The sequence below is a fragment of the Salvia splendens genome, chromosome 14, assembly GCF_004379255.2.
Source record: "Salvia splendens isolate huo1 chromosome 14, SspV2, whole genome shotgun sequence".
In the NCBI taxonomy this organism is placed as follows: Eukaryota; Viridiplantae; Streptophyta; class Magnoliopsida; order Lamiales; family Lamiaceae; genus Salvia; species Salvia splendens.
In genome coordinates, this window is record NC_056045.1 from 6103422 (window position 1) to 6124358 (window position 20937).

At 43.4% G+C, this 20937-nt stretch overlaps 1 protein-coding gene and 3 pseudogenes across 1 annotated transcript; 3 read left to right on the forward strand and 1 right to left on the reverse strand.

Moving 5' to 3' along the window:
* The first annotated feature begins 2015 nt into the window (after positions 1-2015).
* Positions 2016-5522, forward strand: LOC121764074. Its single transcript, XM_042160160.1, has one exon. It carries the CDS (start codon positions 2016-2018, stop codon positions 5520-5522), a length of 3507 nt encoding a protein of 1168 aa, XP_042016094.1.
* Positions 5523-8703: 3181 nt separating this feature from the next.
* Positions 8704-11747, forward strand: LOC121763944 (annotated as a pseudogene).
* A 967-nt stretch (positions 11748-12714) lies between these two features.
* LOC121764075 lies at positions 12715-14776 on the forward strand (annotated as a pseudogene).
* An 870-nt stretch (positions 14777-15646) lies between these two features.
* Positions 15647-17339, reverse strand: LOC121763958 (annotated as a pseudogene).
* Positions 17340-20937: the final 3598 nt, after the last annotated feature.

Consider the following 20937-nt stretch of genomic DNA (forward strand, 5'->3'; position numbering starts at 1 on the left):
GGAACAAATGGAGTAATATTCTAATGTGTTACAAAAATAATAACTATCATACTAAATTCTAATTATGGCGGCAGAATGTTCGGTTAGCATGTGAGAGAGATACATGTGTATGAAACACGTAAGAAAGAAATACTAGTATATGAAATGTGGCTAGAAACATCAAATTCAACCCTAACATCTAAACCCTATCCATTGTCGCCTCCTCCAAATCCATCGCCCCGTGCCACCGGTTTCTCCTACCCCGCAACATTTCTTAGTTCTACGTACACATGTTGTAACATCGATTATTTCTACTTGCCGTTGCTGGCAAAGCATGATCCTACTCGTTATCACTCTCATCGCCTAGTACGCTGAAGGTATTTGGATTCTTTTGAATTTCTTCCATGCCCAGTAGATCAATTGTTGATGAAGAAATTATTGATGATGTCAAGAAAACTAAACAATGTACTTGAAAGTTTATATGGGTTTATTACTCTCAATTGATTTGTATTATTATGTACCCCATGAATTTTTTTTTCTTTTCTTTTTGTAGTCTTTTTGTAGACATACAAATTTTAGATGTTCAAGTTCCAAAAATTAATTAATTTCTTAATAAAAAAATAAAATGTCTTAAAAAATTTCTTAATCAATTAAATTATGTTTATTTTATAAAAAAATCAATTGAGTATGTTAATTTGTGTTTCTAAATACACCATCTACATTTTAAAAAATATCTTTAATCTTGGTTTCTCAACTAAAATTAAAGAACTCAAATGAAAATGTAGAAAACAAAAGATTAAGCCATTAAGGTGTAGATTGTGTAGTGATCATGACTTGTGTCCTCAACTTAAGGGAACATTTCTTTGCGGCCTCGATTTTGGATAGTTTTTTTTTTAAATTCAACTTGGTAAATAATTGCGTATTTAATTTTGTGTCATTATAAGATAAGTTTATTTAGTGTCTATTATTTGTTTGAACTTGGAGAATATCTTTCACGGATTGATGTTTTTTGAATATTATATTTTTTGAACATTTAAAGTTCAATCTATATATATTTACTTTTTTATGATTGATGGTTATTTATGTTGATTTGGTTTATATTTGAAACTATATGCTGATTGCATTTCGGGTAATTGCGTTGATATAATCAATATTCAGTTTTTATGAAGATGCTGGTTTTGACTAGTTGATCTGAAAAATACAGTTTGCAATGAAGACGATACACTACCAACACCGATTAGATAAAATACAAAAACTAACCAAATCTAGGTCGGCTACGCTAATGAGCGAATCGCCTGCGGTTTTCCTAATTTGACGGAATGTGCGAACAAGAACAGAGATCACACAAGAGATGTTCTAGAATGATGATACGGCTGTCCCGATATCACTTCCGGAGCCTGCCCCAGTATCACTCCCGGAGCCGGAGCGCTCCCCAACACACGAACAAGAGCCAGAGCCCGACGCAGAGCCAGAGCCCGATGCAGCAGCTAGGGTGAGTGACAGGGAGAAAGGGGAGGCAGCCCCGAAGAGGAACTTGAGGCCGCGGGACAAGCTACGGGCGCCGAGCAAGTTCCAGAATTAGGATGATGGGGTCTGTTTTAGTTAGCAAGTCTTTTTGTTTTTCTTTCCTTATACGTTTTTATTTCCTTTAAACATTATTTTTGTTTATTGAGTCGGGCCTGATTTATAAGCCCCGTTCGGGTTTTCTTTGTGGTTCTTTCCCGAATCGAATAGGATACGTCGAACCACCCTAGGGTCCTTAGTATAAAATAGGGTATTTCATCCATTACTTGCTATGAAATATTTTCCCTAAAACCTAACTTGTGAAACAAACTTTGATTATTCTTGATTCTCGTCTATTGCTGCCGCACGGAACACGTCCGTTCAACAGCAATCTGTTCAATTCTTCGAGCTCGTCGAAGAGCTTGATCGTTTCTGCATTGAGAAGAAGTCTGAAAATCGGGTCTAGCGGAGAACGTCCGTAACATCTGGTGCTTTCATTCCGATACTCGACTGCAACTGTGAAGACATTCTGAATGGCGTCGGACCTGCCACTGGCCGAATCAACATCGGCGCTGCACTTGGGACCGACGCAGCGGAGGAACGACGGCGAGGTTGGGGGGCGACAGAACCCGACTGACCCGGTCACGCTAGGGTTTGCGCAACTGAATGCGCGCTTCGATAAGATGGATCGACGGGTGGATAATTTAGAACGCCGACCGATAACTCATGACAGCCCCGAGGCTGAGTTTGATGAGGGCGATCAGGAATGGGAGGAATACCGTAAGCAGGATCGGAACCCACGTGAGGGCCACGACCGGCCATACCGACATCAGGCTAGAGGGCGTGGGCGACCAAATCGTGGGGGTCGCGGGGATCGCTTGATAGACGGGTTCAACCAGGGCCGTGGGGGCCGTCCTATGCAGCGCCGTGGTGAATACACATCGGGCCGCCGTCGCGACAATTGGGACCCTCCCCAGAGACACGACGAGTGGGATGATGAGGGGTACGACGATCGCACGGTAACGTGCTGGGACCCACCACAGCGCCGAGACCGATTGAACCGTCAGGGGTCGGAGTATTCTCCGGGCATGAAGATGGATGCGCCACACTTCGATGGCTCCGATGCACCCAATTGGATTTCACGCGTGCAATATTTTTTTGATCATAAACGGATCCCGGAAGCAGAACGCTTACACTATGTCGTCATGCTTTTTGATCCACCGGCTTCGGAGTGGATCTTCAACTATCGAGAGACCAATGGTTTTGTGACGTGGCCAGAATTCTTGATCGACGTAAGACATCGATTTGACCCTCAGAGCTTCAAAAATTACACGGGATTAATTGCCAAATTGGTCCAGACGACCACTGTGGCGGATTATCACGCGACGTTCGAACGTTATCTCAATCGGGTGACCGATCTATCGGAGTCGGCCTTAATTCCAATTTTCATTCAAGGCCTTAAGCAACCCCTGCAGGAGAAGGTAGAATTACAATACCCGGATTCATTGGCAGAGGCAATGGCCTTAGCGCTGCGACTAGCAGCTACTCACGAGGACCGGCCACCTACGTCGTCTTACTCGTGCCGGCAATGGCCAGGCAGGGAGCAACGGCCTAGTACCGTCCCTATGGCCAACCAGCCCCCGGCACCCCAGCCGCAAGACCCGCAAGGTCGTGAGCCAGACAAATCGCGCCCATACCCGATTCGGGTGTCCAATGCGGAGAGATCAGAGCGAGCTCGTCGAGGCCTTTGTTATCACTGTCCCGAAAAGTGGGTAACGGGCCACGTCTGTAAGGTTAAGTTGCTTTGCTATATGGATGACGAGGTTGAGGAGCCGCAAACTGACAAGGCAGGAGAGCCGACCTCCGAGGATGAGCTGATTACTGCAGACTTATCACACCTCCACGCCTTGGATGGCCGAGGGAGCTCGAAACCATTCATTGTACCGGGGACGGTGGGCGAGACAGCCGTCAGGGTCTTGATAGACACAGGCGCGACTCTGGACTTCCTCCATCCCAGGATTGCGGAAGCTCTCCAATTGGATCTATCGCCGATTCGACCGTTCCGTGTACTAGTGGGTAACGGTGAATCGTTGCCTTGTACTCATATATCACGGGGCACAAAACTAACGATACAAGGTACATTGTTCTTGGTGGATCTCCATATTCTCGCCCACCACGAACCGGATGTCATTTTGGGGATGAATTGGTTGGAGTCACTAGGGAAAGTGTCAGCAGATTTTGTTAAAAAGACGTTGGAATTTACTCACGGAGGTCGTACAATATTTTTGCAAGGATTGATGCCGGGCCCGAAGCAGATCTCATTACACTCGTTATATGCCTTAACGGCCCAATTAGCTGACAACGAGTTCTATGAAATTGTACCGATTGACAGTACGCCCAAGGAAGGGGGCGCCGCCGGACAGGAGTCTTTCCCTCCCGACCTGCCGTCAGCAATTATGGAGGTATTGTCGGCACACAAGGCTGTCTTCGATCAGCCCCGAGGCATACCCCCGCCTCGTCCTTTTGATCACAGGATTCATCTCTTGCCTGGAACGAGACCAGTTAATGTTCGACCTTATAGATATCCCTACTTTCAAAAGACCGAAATTGAGAAGCAGGTACGTGACATGTTGGAACAGGGCATTATTCGCCACAGCCATAGTCCTTTTTCGTCGCCAGTATTGCTGATCCGTAAGAAAGACGGCACGTTTCGCTTTTGCATAGATTACCGCGCTCTCAATACGGCGACCGTTCCGGATCACTTCCCTATACCCACGGCGGAGGAGTTATTTGATGAACTAGGCGATGCAAAATACTTTTCAAAATTGGATCTCCGCTCAGGTTATCATCAAATTCGTATGAGTGAGGGTGACATCTTTAAAACGGCCTTCCGGACCCATGACGGTCATTTTGAGTTTCTTGTGATGCCCTTCGGCTTGACGAACGCACCCTCCACCTTCCAGGCGGCTATGAACAAAATTTTCCAACCGCTACTCAGACAATGTGTCATTGTCTTCTTCGATGATATCCTGATTTACAGCCCAACCCTCGAGTTGCATGGCCAGCACTTGGAGGCCGTTCTGGAGCTGCTTCACAAGAATAATTTCTTCGTCAAACTGTCGAAGTGCTCATTTTGCAGTATCACGGTGGAGTATTTGGGGCACATCATTGCCGACGGCCAACTCAAGGCGGACCCCTCAAAACTCAACGCGATGACGGCATGGCCGACTCCGAGGACGGTAAAACAACTTCGCGGTTTTTTGGGGCTAACAGGCTACTATCGACGATTCGTTGCACACTATGCTATGATAGCAGCCCCCCTAACGGATTTACTTAAAAAGGAGGCCTTTCGATGGTCGGCCGAGGCCGAAACGGCTTTTGCAGCATTGAAAACAGCGATGGCGTCCGCACCAGTTCTACAACTACCAGATTTCACTCTGCCCTTCTGTGTAGAAACTGACGCTTGTGAAGTAGGCATTGGCGCAATCCTAATGCAGCGCAATCATCCTGTTGCGTTTTTTAGCAAGAAATTGGGCCCAAGGAGGAAAATAGCCTCAACATACCATAAGGAATTGTATGCTATCGCGGAGGCAGTGCAAAAATGGCGACAATATTTGTTGGGGCGCGAATTCATTATACGGACGGATCAGCGGAGTCTAAAGGAATTATTACAACAGGTTGTACAGACGCCGGACCAACAATTGTATGTAAGGAAGCTAATGGGCTACAAGTTTGTGATAGAGTATAAGCGGGGGATTACGAATAAGGCAGCCGACGCTCTGTCCCGTCAACACGACGCCGAGGGTACCCAGGCCGACGACAACCCGAGCTCCGCCGCGGATGTCGTGGAGATGTCCGCCGAGGGTCCCGCAGCTGTGGACCAACTGCTGGTCGCGGTATCCAAGCCCGTGCCGGACATAATGCGCGCACTGCAACACGAGACGGCATCCCGGCCAGAGTTAGTGGAGTTGGTGACCAAGATCAAATCTGGAGATGCCCCACCACACTTATCATGGGCAGATGGTCTCCCTAAAACCTAACTTGTGAAACAAACTTTGATTATTCTTGATTCTCGTCTATTGCTGCCGCACGGAACACGTCCGTTCAACAGCAATCTGTTCAATTCTTCGAGCTCGTCGAAGAGCTTGATCGTTTCTGCATTGAGAAGAAGTCTGAAAATCGGGTCTAGCGGAGAACGTTGGAGCGAGTCGGCCCGGTGGCTTACAAATTGCGACTCCCGGAGGGTAGTAAAATCCACAACGTGTTTCATGTGAGTCTATTGAGGGAGTTCGTGGCGGGAGATGGTGATGTGGATGGAATTAAACTCCCACCTAATTTTGTGGGGGGTAGACCGGTGGTACGGCCAGTGGCAATATTAGAGGAACGAGTGAGTTGGCGCGACGGACGACCGGAGAAACAGGGCCTAGTACAGTGGGAAGACGACGAGTCCACACCTACGTGGGAGCCAATGGAGGCAATAGGGCAGCAGTTCCGTGACGTTCACCTTGTGGACAAGGTGATTTTTAACGGGGGAGGGGTTGATACGGCTGTCCCGATATCACTTCCGGAGCCTGCCCCAGTATCATATCTCTTAAGATCTTCTAATTATTTAGTTTTCCCTTATTTACCATATCTTTCCCATATTTGTTTAGATATTTGTTTCTTGTTCATTAAGTTAGAGTAGTAGTATTCTAGTATTATAAATAGGAGAGCTTGTTATCATTCTAATCATTCAATGAATATATTATTTTCCACAAACTTGTCTTGAGTAACAAGAATATCATATTTCGTTTCCAAATTGTTGTTCATCGGAGAACGTCCGAAAATCAGCAATTCGTGAGCTTTCCTTCGAGCACGTCGAAGGTTCGATCACCTTATCTCTCCGAGAAGTTAGCCATCCGGCCTCGTTACGGAGAACGTCCGTAACAACTGGCGTGGTGTGTCAGTCCACGAAGTATTCGACCCGAAAACCAGCAGGTTTATTGCAGCCGTTACCAGTCCCCTCGCAAGTATGAGAGGATGTGTCGATGGATTTCATCACCGGGCTTCCGCAATCCCGGGGATATACAGTCGTCATGGTGGTGGTAGATAGGCTTTCAAAATATGCTCACTTTGCCCCATTGCCCGCCATATTCGATGCCCTACGGGTCGCACAACTCTTTGTGAATACGGTTGTCCGACACCACGGCTTCCCCAAGACCTTGGTTTCGGATAGGGACTCGGTTTTCCTAAACGCCACTTGGGAGGAGATGATGCGTTTGAGCGGCACGAAGCTTCATTTTTCGACAGCCTATCACCCACAGTCGGATGGCCAGACGGAGGTCCGCAATAGGGGATTGGAGCAGTATCTGCGAGCGTTTACAGCGGAGAAGCCATCAAAGTGGGCAAATTTCCTGCCTTGGGCGGAGCTAGCCTTAAATTGTTTTCATCACGCGGCGTTAGGAACGTCTCCTTATCGCGCCTTGTATGGCAGAGAGCCGCCATTGCTAGTGGCGTCACCGCCGTCAGCTCGAACCCCGCCTAACGTGGCAGAGATCATTCGGCAATGGGGGGAGTTATTGGTGACCCTACGTGGGAACCTTTTAAGAGCACAACAGCGTATGGCGAATGTGGCCAACCGTCACCGCCGCCACCTGGAGTTTGAAGTGGGGGATGTCGTATGGCTTAAACTGCAACCTTACCGCCAGCACTCGGTGGCGAAGCCGTTGTCGGCAAAGCTCGCACCACGGTACTATGGGCCTTTTGAGATCTTGGAGCGAGTCGGCCCGGTGGCTTACAAATTGCGACTCCCGGAGGGTAGTAAAATCCACAACGTGTTTCATGTGAGTCTATTGAGGGAGTTCGTGGCGGGAGATGGTGATGTGGATGGAATTAAACTCCCACCTAATTTTGTGGGGGGTAGACCGGTGGTACGGCCAGTGGCAATATTAGAGGAACGAGTGAGTTGGCGCGACGGACGACCGGAGAAACAGGGCCTAGTACAGTGGGAAGACGACGAGTCCACACCTACGTGGGAGCCAATGGAGGCAATAGGGCAGCAGTTCCGTGACGTTCACCTTGTGGACAAGGTGATTTTTAACGGGGGAGGGGTTGATACGGCTGTCCCGATATCACTTCCGGAGCCTGCCCCAGTATCACTCCCGGAGCCGGAGCGCTCCCCAACACACGAACAAGAGCCAGAGCCCGACGCAGAGCCAGAGCCCGATGCAGCAGCTAGGGTGAGTGACAGGGAGAAAGGGGAGGCAGCCCCGAAGAGGAACTTGAGGCCGCGGGACAAGCTACGGGCGCCGAGCAAGTTCCAGAATTAGGATGATGGGGTCTGTTTTAGTTAGCAAGTCTTTTTGTTTTTCTTTCCTTATACGTTTTTATTTCCTTTAAACATTATTTTTGTTTATTGAGTCGGGCCTGATTTATAAGCCCCGTTCGGGTTTTCTTTGTGGTTCTTTCCCGAATCGAATAGGATACGTCGAACCACCCTAGGGTCCTTAGTATAAAATAGGGTATTTCATCCATTACTTGCTATGAAATATTTTCCCTAAAACCTAACTTGTGAAACAAACTTTGATTATTCTTGATTCTCGTCTATTGCTGCCGCACGGAACACGTCCGTTCAACAGCAATCTGTTCAATTCTTCGAGCTCGTCGAAGAGCTTGATCGTTTCTGCATTGAGAAGAAGTCTGAAAATCGGGTCTAGCGGAGAACGTCCGTAACAAATGACTAGAACTAAATGAGTAATTTTCAGTAGCTATATTGATGGACTTCCTGATGTAAGATTATAAATGCTAGGACTAAATGCTAACTAGGAATTACATGAACAAATACTCAGGCCAATATGTTTTTAGAGCAATTATACTAGCAAACCTAAGAATAAGTCATGATCACTTCAGGATCTTTTTATTGATAAAAGTCACAAAACTAGAAAACCAAACAGGTGCATAATAGAGAAAAAGGGTAAATTAAATAATGAAGAATAAAGAGAAAATGCAAATGGATGCATGAATGATGTTTTTTTAAAGTTCATTTCATGGAACATCTACCAAAGTTGATGATATTTTCTACCACTTTTAAAGTTCGTGGGAAATACCAATTTTTGAAAAAATTCATAATTTTTAAGGCTATTCTTCCTAAATAAAAATAGAAATACTTAGATGATAACGGGCCCAGCCCATCACATTTTGATACTACAGTCCCGATAAACCCGAGCCCGTATAGCATGAATTCTAATGGGGCCCGGCCCTTCACGTTTAAAGCTCATCCTTTGAGAAGACGAACACACAACTGACGAACTCCAAGTCGCTGACTCGCCTACATGCCAAATTCTACTTTAAATCCGACTCCGCAGTCTTCGTGTAAGTTCTCTTGTCCGACCTCCTCTAATCCATGTATTTTCTGTTGATTATAGAAATGCACAACAGCTCAGACAACGTCGGTTGAATTGGAAAGTTTTCTTCTGTAATTCTCAAAGATTAATTGTATTTTAGCTTGCTGGTGAAGCTCTTTCTATTTCAAGAAGTTAGTTTTTATGCGATCCAGATGCTGTTCTTCCGTTTTACTCGTTTTTTGTTGGATTGATAAGTGATTTCCATGAGTTTAGGGGAATTTAGGGTTTCGGAAACACATTGACTCGTCTTTGCTGGTTAATTTGATGTTAATTTTCCTAAATTTTTGGATCACTGCTTTGTTTAACAGAGTGCAGCTTAATTTATCTGATGCGTGTGTGAGCAAGCTCTTTGTGAAGTTGTTTCTTTTGATAGATGGACTGCTTGATTTCTGAATTACTTACCAATGAAATTCAGGAAGGTTTGTGGAAATGCTTAGGTAAGTAAAACTACGGGCTCACTCAGTTTTAGATATAGCCATGGCCGCGAATAACAACAATCCACAAAAGAACATTGGGGGTTCGTCCCCTTTTGGGAATTCTATGCCTGTGAATCCATCACTACAGCAGCAACTGGCGTCTGGATTTCCGGGCCAGTTTCAGTTTTCAGAAGCTCAGGCTCAAGCGCTTGCCCAAGCCCAGGCTCAGTCGAAGGCACAAGCGCAAGCTCATGCCCATGCTCAGATGATGGCAGCTCATGCACAACTACAGGCTCAGTTGCAAGCTGCTCAGGGGCTTTCTTTTAACCAGGGTCATCCTGGAGGAATGGCAAACTTGGGTTCGCAATCTCCTTCTCTTTCAGGAGCTGGAAGCATGGGATTGGGAGCCAAACGCTTCCACAAAAACCACCTGTTCGTCCACCAAGCTTTGTGACGTCTAATGTGGCCTCTCCAATGCGGCCAATGGATGCCTCGGCTGCTGCTCGTAGGAAAAAGCAGAAGCTCCCAGAGAAACAGTTACATGAAAGAGTCGCAGCTATTTTGCCTGAGTCAGCTCTCTACACTCAGCTCCTTGAGTTTGAGTCTCAAGTGGATGCTTCCTTGACAAGGAAGAAAATTGATATCCAAGATGCCTTAAAGACTCCAACTTACCTTCAGAAACTCTGCGTATTTATGTCTTCAACACTTTTTCCAATCAAATTCGCACCATTCCTAAGAAACCAAATTCCGAGCCACCTACATGGACTCTTAAGATTATAGGGAGGATTTTGGAGGAGGGAATGGATGCTGATCAGGCAGCAATCATGCAGAAATCTAACCCCTCGTATCCGAAGTTCTCTGCATTTTTCAAGAGAGTTACCATCACCCTCGACCAGAAAATATACCCTGATAACCATTTAATTATATGGGACAGTACTCGAGCTCCAGCTCCTCACGAAGGTTTTGAGGTCAGGAGGAAAGGAGATCAAGAATTTACTGCAAGCATAAGATTGGAAATGAATTATATGCCTGAGAAGTTTAAACTTTCAGCAGCTTTGACAGAGCTTTTAGGTATTGAGGTTGATACTCGTGCCAGAATTATGGCTGCGGTATGGCATTATGTTAAGGCTCGAAAATTGCAGTGCCCAGATGACCCATCTTCTTTCAACTGTGATCCACCACTTCAAAGAGTATTTGGGGAAGGCAAAGTCAAGTTCACGGCTGTTACACAAAAAATTACGCCCCACCTGTTTCCCCCACAGCCCATTCACCTAGAACATAGGATAAAACTTTCAGGTAATAGTCCTGTAGGAACTGCATGTTAGATGTATTGGTAGATGTACCCTTCCCGATACAGAGAGAATTGAATGCTTTGTTGGCCAACACTGAAAAGACAAAAGAGATAGATGCCTGTGACGAAGCAATTTGTGCTGCAATAAGAAAGATCCATGAGCACCGGAGGAGAAGGGCATTCTTTCTTGGATTTAGTCAGTCGCCTGTAGAGTTATAAATGCACTTGTAGATTCTCAAAACAAGGATCTGAAGCTTGTTTCTGGAGAAGGTAGTCGCAATGCAGAAAAAGAGCGCAATTCAGATTTTTACAACCAGCCATGGTATGGTTTATGTTTACATTTATACATTCACTTGAACATCTTGCTGTTTTTAATAATAGTATCAACGGCATACTTTGTGAAATGGAGTAAAATTTTCGTGAGTCTTTAGATCATATCTGATCTTGAAACCAGTTAACACGAGGACCAAATTCTTTCAAAAGTATCTCATTACAGTTTACATTTGCTGATTTGTTAGATGGTGGGATTTTTTTAATCTTAGGTATTTAAGTTCAATGGGCATCTCAGTCGTGGCTTTCTGTTAACTTTTTTTTTCCAATTCGGAGCTTTATACTTCATTTTATGCAATATTTCTCCTGTATTTGCTGGTAATTCAAGGCGTTTTTAACCTGTTGAAATCTCCACTTTGACAGGGTTGAAGATGCCGTCATTCGCTACCTCAACCGAAAGTTGCCAGGAGATGCCTCTGGCAACACATAGTTTAGCAGTAACGACACAGCTTACTAGTAATACGATGCAATTGAATAATTGCTCAGGCTTTATTGTTCGTTGAATGTTGCATAAGGATATCCATGCGTCGAGGCAATCAACATGCCTCGAAACTGAATGAAGCAAGCTGACTAAGCTATCGAAAAAACTGGCGTTCCATGTATCTTGATTTGCTGGTTTAGTTAGCTGTTCCACTTAGTATTTATACTTCCTGGAAATGTGTAGTAGCAGTCTAGATAGAAACCTTGAGGATGTGATTGAGCTCTCAAATTATTCACTCTTGTTGTTTCTTGGCAAATTCAATTTTGTGTTTGGAATGTTATTTTACACATTTAGGGCACATATTTATGTGAGTGTTGGTGAGCCATCATTTTATTGAGCATTTGTTTTAGTTTTGTTTTGCTGTAGCCTGTGTATAACATTTATCTCTCATTTTTTTACTTTGCATTGTTGAGGACTTTTGTTATACGGTAATTTTTGAAGATGCGTGGCCTACAATTCATTCAGCGGAGTGTGTATTAAAATTTTACTAGTATTCGGTTTTAATATTTACGATTTAGTCTCCAAAAAATATTTACAATTCCTTAAAAAACTACAATCACTCCAAAAACCAATGTTATTCGATCTTTTTTACATATATTATTTGTGCTACACAAAAAGGGGATCATTATTTTTATTTATTAATCGTGAGTAGGAGAAAATATATTTAACTTTGTAAAATCTAGAATCGCTATTATTTTCTCAAAAAAAAAAAATTAATAAAAATATTAGTATAACAAATTATTTCTAATCCTCTAATTATAGTAGTAGGTTGTGCGCGTATACACACTGCGTAATTCGAATTGGATAGCAGAAAAAGATGGCGGGGAATGAGGCGATGGCTGCGAATCGGGGGTTTGCAGGAGAAAAGAAGTCGATCAGAAGCTCAAGCGGCTGCAATCTCTTCTATTTGGCGCAGACGCGGCTCTATTGAAAGGAAATTTTGGCTCATCGGCTTCCTCGACTCTCACTCGCGATGTTCGGTAGATGAGGCTTTCATCCGACCAATCCATTTCCGAATTTGATCGGTATGGTTTCAGCTCTCCTATTTAGTGGAATGGCGTAATTATGCTGAAATTTCGTACAAATCAACTGAAGAATTATTTGTAATTGTGTACTGTCGGTGACTGAAATTGAATTCACTGTTTAAGCTCAGTTTGTTTGTGCTGTACATCGTCTTATATCTGATCTATGTTCCTTAACATTTGTTCCTGTATGCAATATTATTGGAGAACACATTTTCTATTTCCTTCCCCTCTCCCAATGAAAGAAAGGGGAATTAGCACTTCTTGTTACTCCTCATGCAAGGGTTACAGTGACATATCTTAGTGTAGTATGGAGTTGCTATGTGGTCCTGATGGTGAGCTTCCTGAGAAGTTAAGAAATCTAGAAACTCGGCTTATTAAATTAGATCACGGACAGCGGGACAGGGATCCCAATGTCCGCTGGGATGATGTTGGTAATACCAAATCAAGTATCCTGTAATTTTTTGTTTTTGAGAACATATATTCCTCTAGGTGATCTGACTTTTCCATGTATGCATGTGTAAATTCACTAAGCTGGTTTGGATCATGCAAAGAAATGTGTAACTGAGATTGTGATATGGCCTTTGCTGCGTCCCGATATATAAGGTTGCCGTTCTTCTGGTCGTGGTCTTCTTCTTTTCGGACCTCCTGTAAACGTACAATAGTATGCGATGAATTATGTTAGCTAGATACAATAGATTGTTGCTTATTTCAATTTCTTCCTTGCTATAGGGAACTGGTAAAACTATGATAGGAAAAGCAATAGCTGGAGAGGCTAGAGCATCCTTTTTCTACATATCAGCCAGTTCACTGACGAGCAAATGGGTTTGCTTTGTGCTGAAACCTCTGTGATTGGTCAGACAGATTGTACTATTCTATTTGAGAGTTTGTATACAACTTTTTGTACCAATCAGAATTGTGAATATCATCGTGCTTTTTGTGAACCTGAAAATAAAAACTGTTTTAGAGCTGAGTTGATAAAGAGGAGAGTGTCCAATGCTTTATTACTTATGACGGATGCGAAGGGCATAGCATGAGTATGTTTCTGTTTCCCTAAATTTTTCTTGTGTTAAGGTTTCTTGTATATGCTGCACAACTACCTGTACTGTGCATAGGCCTTTTTTTTAATAATCACTTTGTTCATCCTTGTGGGAGCATACTTTTTGTCATGATACTGTAAGAATAACTCGCGCCCTTATCTTCCTCTGTTGCAATTACTACTTGCAGAATGAGAAAGACTTGAGAAATATCATTGTTTTTGCAGCGTAAATCAGAAGGTGAACACGAATCAAGTAGGTGACTGAAGACGCAGTCCTCATTGAAATGGGAGGCTTTCACAGTGGCAGTGAGCACAAATTATGTTAATATGTTATTTCTGAAGACATTATCTGCAAGGTCTTCACATAAATATGTAACATTAAAAAATCAGTCGTAACTGCTGAACTATGATGCACAATTTAATTAGAATCTGAGTGGGTGCAGAAAAAAGAAATACATCTTCACAATAAGTTTAGGAGTCTATATAGAAATTGTGGTTGAAGCTTGAATTGGCTGATAAATTTAGAAATTCTTTAGATCTAAGTGTTTATATTCTTGAAAAAAATGTTGAGTGATACAGGTGCAACTAATAGATAGACCTCAAGAACTCGATGAGGCTGCAAGACGGCGCCTCACAAAGAGGCTGTATATTCCACTCCCCACTTTAGGTCGGGTCACTTTGCATTGGCCTTAACTATTTGTGTATTTCTTAAATCTGATACACAGAAGCAAACTCCTGAATCAGAAAGAACGTGCTTGAGAAAGATGGACTTTTCAACCTTTCAAATGAAACTACTGATGCTATCCGCAGATTAACCAAAGGCAGAACTAACCACTAAACAACTGTAGTTTTTTTTGTTGCAATGTTATAAACTGTTTCGAATTCTGGTTGTTTTCAGGCTACTCAGGACCTGATATGAAGAAAGAAGATATGAGGCTTATAAACCTTCAGGTAACACGAAACTGAAGAAAGAGGGTATTCTTGAATGGATTGTATTAGATTGCATTAAGTTTGGAGTGATGTAGTTCTATTCATAATAAACAAATACATCATGATGCTTTGCATGAGCTCGTTCCATAATAAATTTGATAATCAATCTCTTCTTTCAGTATCTTTGGTGGATTTGTTTCGGTTAGTTTGACATCTCTCTCTCTCTCTAGGGCTTTGAAAAGGCGTTAAGAAGAAGTAAGGCCATCAGTCTCACTCAATGAACTCGGAACCTATGAGAAGTGGAACATGCAGTTTGGCAGCTTGTCTCTGTAGCAACCACTCGCTCAATCAGGAAAGAATAATTTGAATAACCCTCTTTATTGATGCATAGTACTCCGTATTATTTTTTCCTGTCAATGAATAAGTTCCTTTCTATGATCTTTAAAATAAGTTACTATATTATGCATTGCTGACACCCTTAGATGCTCAACCAGTACCTACTAGCTGTGCCTCCCCCACTAGCTCTAAAAGGGTATTAAATATTTTGCTAAACTATTATTTATAATATGTTAAGTTTTGAATTAGAGTTTTAGTAATTCCCATCCTTCCACTAGACTGATATTTATGCTGATTATTTAAGTGGGCATATTTCTGGTTCATGTCAAAACATACTCTTTCTTATAGAGCAATCGATGCATGTGATTTTGTCGTGCAAAAATTAAGTATGGTCACGTTGGGCACGTTGGAATTAACAAGAAAACATGACAACTGCATCACTGGAGCATCTATGATCTAACAAAATATCCTATATATTTTACTAGAATAGTACTTCCCATGCCTATATTATTAATATAATGACCCGTTTTTGTTTTACAAGTACAAGATTTTTAAGTGTTTAATACTCCTACAAAAGTAAACATGCGTGTTCTATCAGACACAACATATGTTTACTTTATAATATTGTGGACATCAATATCATCATATATTAGTAGTATTATATATAAACTACTCTGTCATTATATTATCGTCAGCACTAATTTGACTCAATTGATATATGCTGGAAGATGGATCACACCACCCACCTCCCTACATTGATTAATACACAAATAATTATGAGAAAATCTGTAGAACTATCGGTGTTAGGATACTCTAATTGATAGAGTAAACGATCTTCTTATTAATTAACGAGTTGTGAATTTGAATTCGGCCGACACATATAAAATCCACATATTTTTATGCATTCTTTAGAGGGCAATAAGGTAGGTAAAAAGTATTGATCAGGCAAGACAATCTACTTATTGTGTTGATTGATTGATATCACAAAACTGAAACTTGGGTTTCAGCAAAAATTCCTTGTACATTGTGATCATGTGTGTCGCCGCTATCTTCGACTGACTAACACCTTGAATCCTCTGGCCATGTGAGCAGTGAGGAGAGGCACGAAAACCGGCTGGTCTGGAATGACGGGTCTGATCATGAACCGCTCCATGATCGAAGCCACTACATATTTCATTTGGACGAACGCCATTTCTTTGCCGGGGCAAGCTCTTGGACCGGCTTGGAACACCGAAAACTTATACGGTCCGTAATTCTTCAACGCTTTAACCTTACCTCTTTCCACCTCAGAAACCCACCGCTCTGGTTTAAACTCGAACCGGTCCTCACCCCAGAGGCTCTTCATCCTCCCCATGCCATAGGGGAAATAGGTGACCCGGTCGCCAGCCCGGACCTTGGTTCCATCTGGCAGTTCGTCATTGGCCGTGGCATGCTTCGAGTCCCATGCAACTGGTGGGAATAGCCTCATTGACTCACAGATGCAAGCTTTCAGCCACCTCAGCTCCTTCAGCCTCTCAAATATTGACGTGTCGCCACACTGGATTGCTGTCAGCTCTCGTGCCATCTCGTTCCCACGTGGGGGTGGCACGAGAGCAGGTAGAAAAGCCACGTCATGGCTGCCGACGTCGTGTCGCGGCCGGCCATGATGAGGCTTATCATAGTATCTCTCACAAACTCATCATCCATCCCATCCCTAACCATTTTGGAAGCAAGATCCATTTCATCCCATCTTCTTCACCTTTCTCACAACAGCTCATTATTTTCCTCTTCTTCTCCCTAACTATCCCATCTACAAATAAATGGATCTTCCCAATTGCTTCTCTCAACCTCTTCTCCGACCCATAATCCATAAACCTCTTAATCTTCCACACAGCCGCTAGCGGCGCCGCCCTCTCCTCGCGCAGATGTCCGACGCTGTGTCGAACGCTTCCAAAATTGGCTGCCGCGCATCCAAACAGTCGTACTCCAAGCAACATGAGTTGTACCCTAACGAAACTCTGCAGACGAGATCGAAGGCAAACCTCCTCAGCAGCTCCTGCAAGTCCACCGGCCTACCTCTACCGCCGCGGATTCCATTGTCGGCAGAAGCTTCTTCTCCACCTCGTCCTTCAGCACTTTCTCCACGTAGGCCCTCAACGACGTCGCGTTGAACTGATGCATGACAAGCTTGCGCTGGTGGTACCACATGTCGCCGTCGACGTTGAATATCCCATTGCCAAGAAAGTCTCCGAGTATGTCTGTGAAGGGCTTCCCTTTGGGGAAGTTGGTGAAGTTAGTTTTTAGGATGTACTCTACGTTTCGTGCGTTGGCCGTTACGATGGTCCGCCGTGCACCCAATCGGGAGATGAGGATCGTCTGGGACGGCGACGCTGATAGCATGTCGGTGTACCAGTCGAGGAGGCGACGGCGGTTCTTGTAGAAAGAGATCAAACATCCGATCATGGGATAGGAGATCGGGCCCGAGTTTTGCTGATGCCGGGCTGGGCTGAATCTCCATTGAATGAGTGTGGATATTGAAAGTAGGAGTAGGGGGAGGAAGGAGAGTAATATCGAGACGCACATGATCAATGTGCCTATCGTTTTCTTTCACTTGATTTGATTAGTTTTGGTTTGCGTCTGCGTATAAATTAGAGGGGTGGGGGAGTGGTTGTTGAGTTATATCCAAAAAAGAGATGCTCTGATGGCAACTATCATATTTAGAAATATAATTTATAATTTATTTTGAATAAATATTATCTAAAAATTACTCCATTCGTCCGCGACTAGGAGTTCCGGTGTGGCCTTTGCTACGGAGTTTTGAACCCTTTTGGTTCATTTTTATAATAAATGAAAAGTAGATAATTAGAGGAGCTTAAACTTGAAATCCGAGGGAATTTTTTGGAACCAATCTTAAATAACGTTCCTCCATATACATATCAAATTCGATATATAATGCATGATAAATAAAATACTTTTCGTTTATATTAAAAAATTTATAACAAAGACATGTGATTACTATTGGGAAATACTATAGTATTTTTTTTGTATGTACGTAGGTCTACATAAACGATGTTATTTGGCATGAATATAGGTGATACTATTATTCTATATTTTGGCCGCAGATAAATGTAAAATTGAATGCTTGGTGATATGTTTGACTAGTAAAAGATGGATAATATGAACTTTGGTGTTGTGGAGTATATTTTAGTAATATTAGTAATAAGTATTAGCAGAATATTTGGAGTCGATCACATCAAATGTGACTTGTTACATATTAATATAATAGTATGTGATTAACTAGTGCAACTTTAGGCTTACACACTCTCTTTTAAGAGACAGCCTAAGGCCATCCACAATAGGCGCCCAGCGACCGCCCAGCCGAGCGCCGGCGCTGGGCGGTTCGCTGGGCGATCTATTGCAGCCGCCCAGCGGGCGATTGGAGAGAGAAATCGCGCAGCGCTGGGCGGTCGCGTGGCGCTGGGCGGTGCGCTGGGAGGTCCGTTCGGCGCTATTGCAGCGCCCAGATCGCCCAGCGCACCGCCTAGCGCGAAAAAATAATTTTTTTTTTCGAAACACTATATATACGCGCTTTGTTCGTCATTTTCCCGTATATGTCTCGTAAATTAAATTTCGCATATTGTGTGATGGTTAATTATTTCATTTTGTATATATTTGTTAATAGTGATGTGGATAGTATTATTAATGTTTCTCGTATATGTCTCGTAAATTAAATTCCGTATATTGTGTGATTGTTAATTATTTCATTTTTATATAATTGTTATTAGTGATGTGACTATTGATGTGGCTGGGCTATTTATGATGTGGCTAGGCTATGGCTGAGCTATTTATGATGTGGCAGGAGGATTTTTAGTGCTGATGATGTGGCAGTGGCTAGGCTATGACTGGGCTATTGCTGGGCTATTCCTATTGTGGATGGCCTAAGTGATTACCGACTGGAATGAGGGCCCTTGTAACATGCAGAATCACAGTTAAAGTTAGGAAATGTAGTTAAATACTTACTCGAGAATAGCATAATGAATCACGTGCTCATGGAAATTCCAAAGCATTTTCCCAAGTTGATGAAAAGACTTCACAACATTTTCTCAAATTAAGGTCAACCAGGTGTATACCCAAAAATATTTTAAGCTAAATATTGAACTTACAATTCATGTTTAATACCCCGATATTTCCGAAATAATATCCACATTTGTCATTTTAGACCGTTCATAATATAATGTCTCATTTACTTTTATTTTGGTAAGTAGACTTCACACTAAACTAAATTATTACACAATTGTATTATAAACGGATAAAAGTATATAAAAGTGGACCTACAATCCACTACATTTTCAACGTACTTTCCTTCATAGTAGTATATTTTAAAACTCGCATTGAATCAAAGTGAGATTTTAAACCATGACCTCAAAAAATAACTTCGTTTTTGCTGCTTATTTGTTGCCTTTCGACCTTTTGTTGCCTCTTGTTCACTTATACAGTATTCGACTGTTCTTCCATTGAGTTTCTGTTAAGAGCACAATTCTCTTAACGAAGAAATCCTGCGATTACACTCGCAACACACCAATCCGGCGCCCCGAACGTTGGGGTCGGCGGCTCAATTCGTGGCTGTCGCGGAGAACTTCCTCCGTCGGCAGTCTTCAAGGTTTGATAAGGAGTATTGCACAAGTAATATGGGAATATTATTTCTTCATTCAATGAATAAAAAGATAACAACCTAGCCCTATTTATAATACTAGAATACTAGCTTAGGGAACAAGAAAATAAGATATGAAAACATACTATGAATCAAAAGATATGGGGAATAATAAAAAGATAACTAAATATTTGGGGAATCCTAAGATATAGGGGGATCGTAACAACTCCCCCACGGTTAAAATCCACCTTGTCCTCAAGGTGGGAACCACGGACCCACGAGCAAAGTCGACGATAACACAAGCATTGAAACGTCACCTCCTGGATCGAATGCGACTTGGAACAAGATCACCATCATTTCTACGCCGTCTCTATCCTCTCTCGCCTTCGTCTTCACAAAATCATCCTTGATGGCTGGGACTTGGAGGAGGCTCCGGATCATGCACCGACTCCCGACGTCAGCATCAGTCCTACGTCCCCCAAACTGCTTGTCCTCCATGAAACGCTGCACAAGGACTTTTAACCACGGGAGCTCTGCAGTAGTGATGTTGTGGGAACGCCTCCCTTCACCATCTACTCTATCATCTTCATAATCATCATCAGAGTCCAAATACTTCTGCTGTGAACTATCCCCCTGCAAATCTGACTCGTCACTTATCTTCACAGAATGACATTCCATCTCTGTGAACTCATCATTATCACAAGTGGCCTTATCATGATTATCATTTAATAGGGATGATTTTGATTCATCAACCTCATCAAGAAAACTACACATCCAGTTCAAGGAACTATTTTCTTCCGTTTTGTGATGAGCATCGAGTTCTTGATCAAGACTTGAAGAATGGTGGATGGGAATAATCAATTCGGTTTCATAACACAATTCTTCATCTACTAATTTCATCCCGTTGAGCTGCAAGTCCCTTGATTTAACACTTGTGAATCACCTTCAACTCCCAAGTGCATCTCTTCACAAGAAACAAGCTGCGTAGTCAGGCGGGTACTTGGTAGATGCGAGGAGGGAGGTGGGACAACAGCAGATGCCATCGGTGGTATTGGTGAGCGTTGGAGACTTGTCGGACTGAGCAGCGGCTGTAGCACAACGGTGGGCTGCTCGTGGCAGGATCGGCTTTGGGTGGTGGCTGCCGGGGAATTGCTAAACCGATTGAGGGGCTCCATATGTGCAACAACAGGTTCGTGTTGCTGCCTATAAGCGTGTGTCTGCTGCTGCTCTCGGAGGCGTGCCGACGCCGCTGTGCGGGCCAACAACTTGGGGGTGAGCGTTGCGGTGGCGGCCAGCCGGGAGGCTGTTCATGGCGGGGGCGAAAACGAGTAGGTTGCTGATAGGGAGCAATATCGTAGTTGGACGAGTAATGTCGATACGCTGCTTTTGATGCCTGCAATTTTGTCACACGTCGATCGATTGCCTCTAACTTATCGACCCGCCTCTCCATCGAATCCAATCTAAACTCCAACAGATCGAAACGTGCTAGGATCAATTCCACGTCTTGGGGCGAAAGATCGCCCGCCCCTGCAGCGGCACGCTGTGCATTGCTGCCCTCCGATGTATCGCGATGGGGCAGCCGTGGGTTGCTCTCGCTG

What these genes read in the sequence shown, in the direction of transcription:
- LOC121764074 (XM_042160160.1), top strand. Translation starts at nt 2,016, where the DNA reads ATGGCGTCGGACCTGCCACTGGCCGAATCAACATCGGCGCTGCACTTG.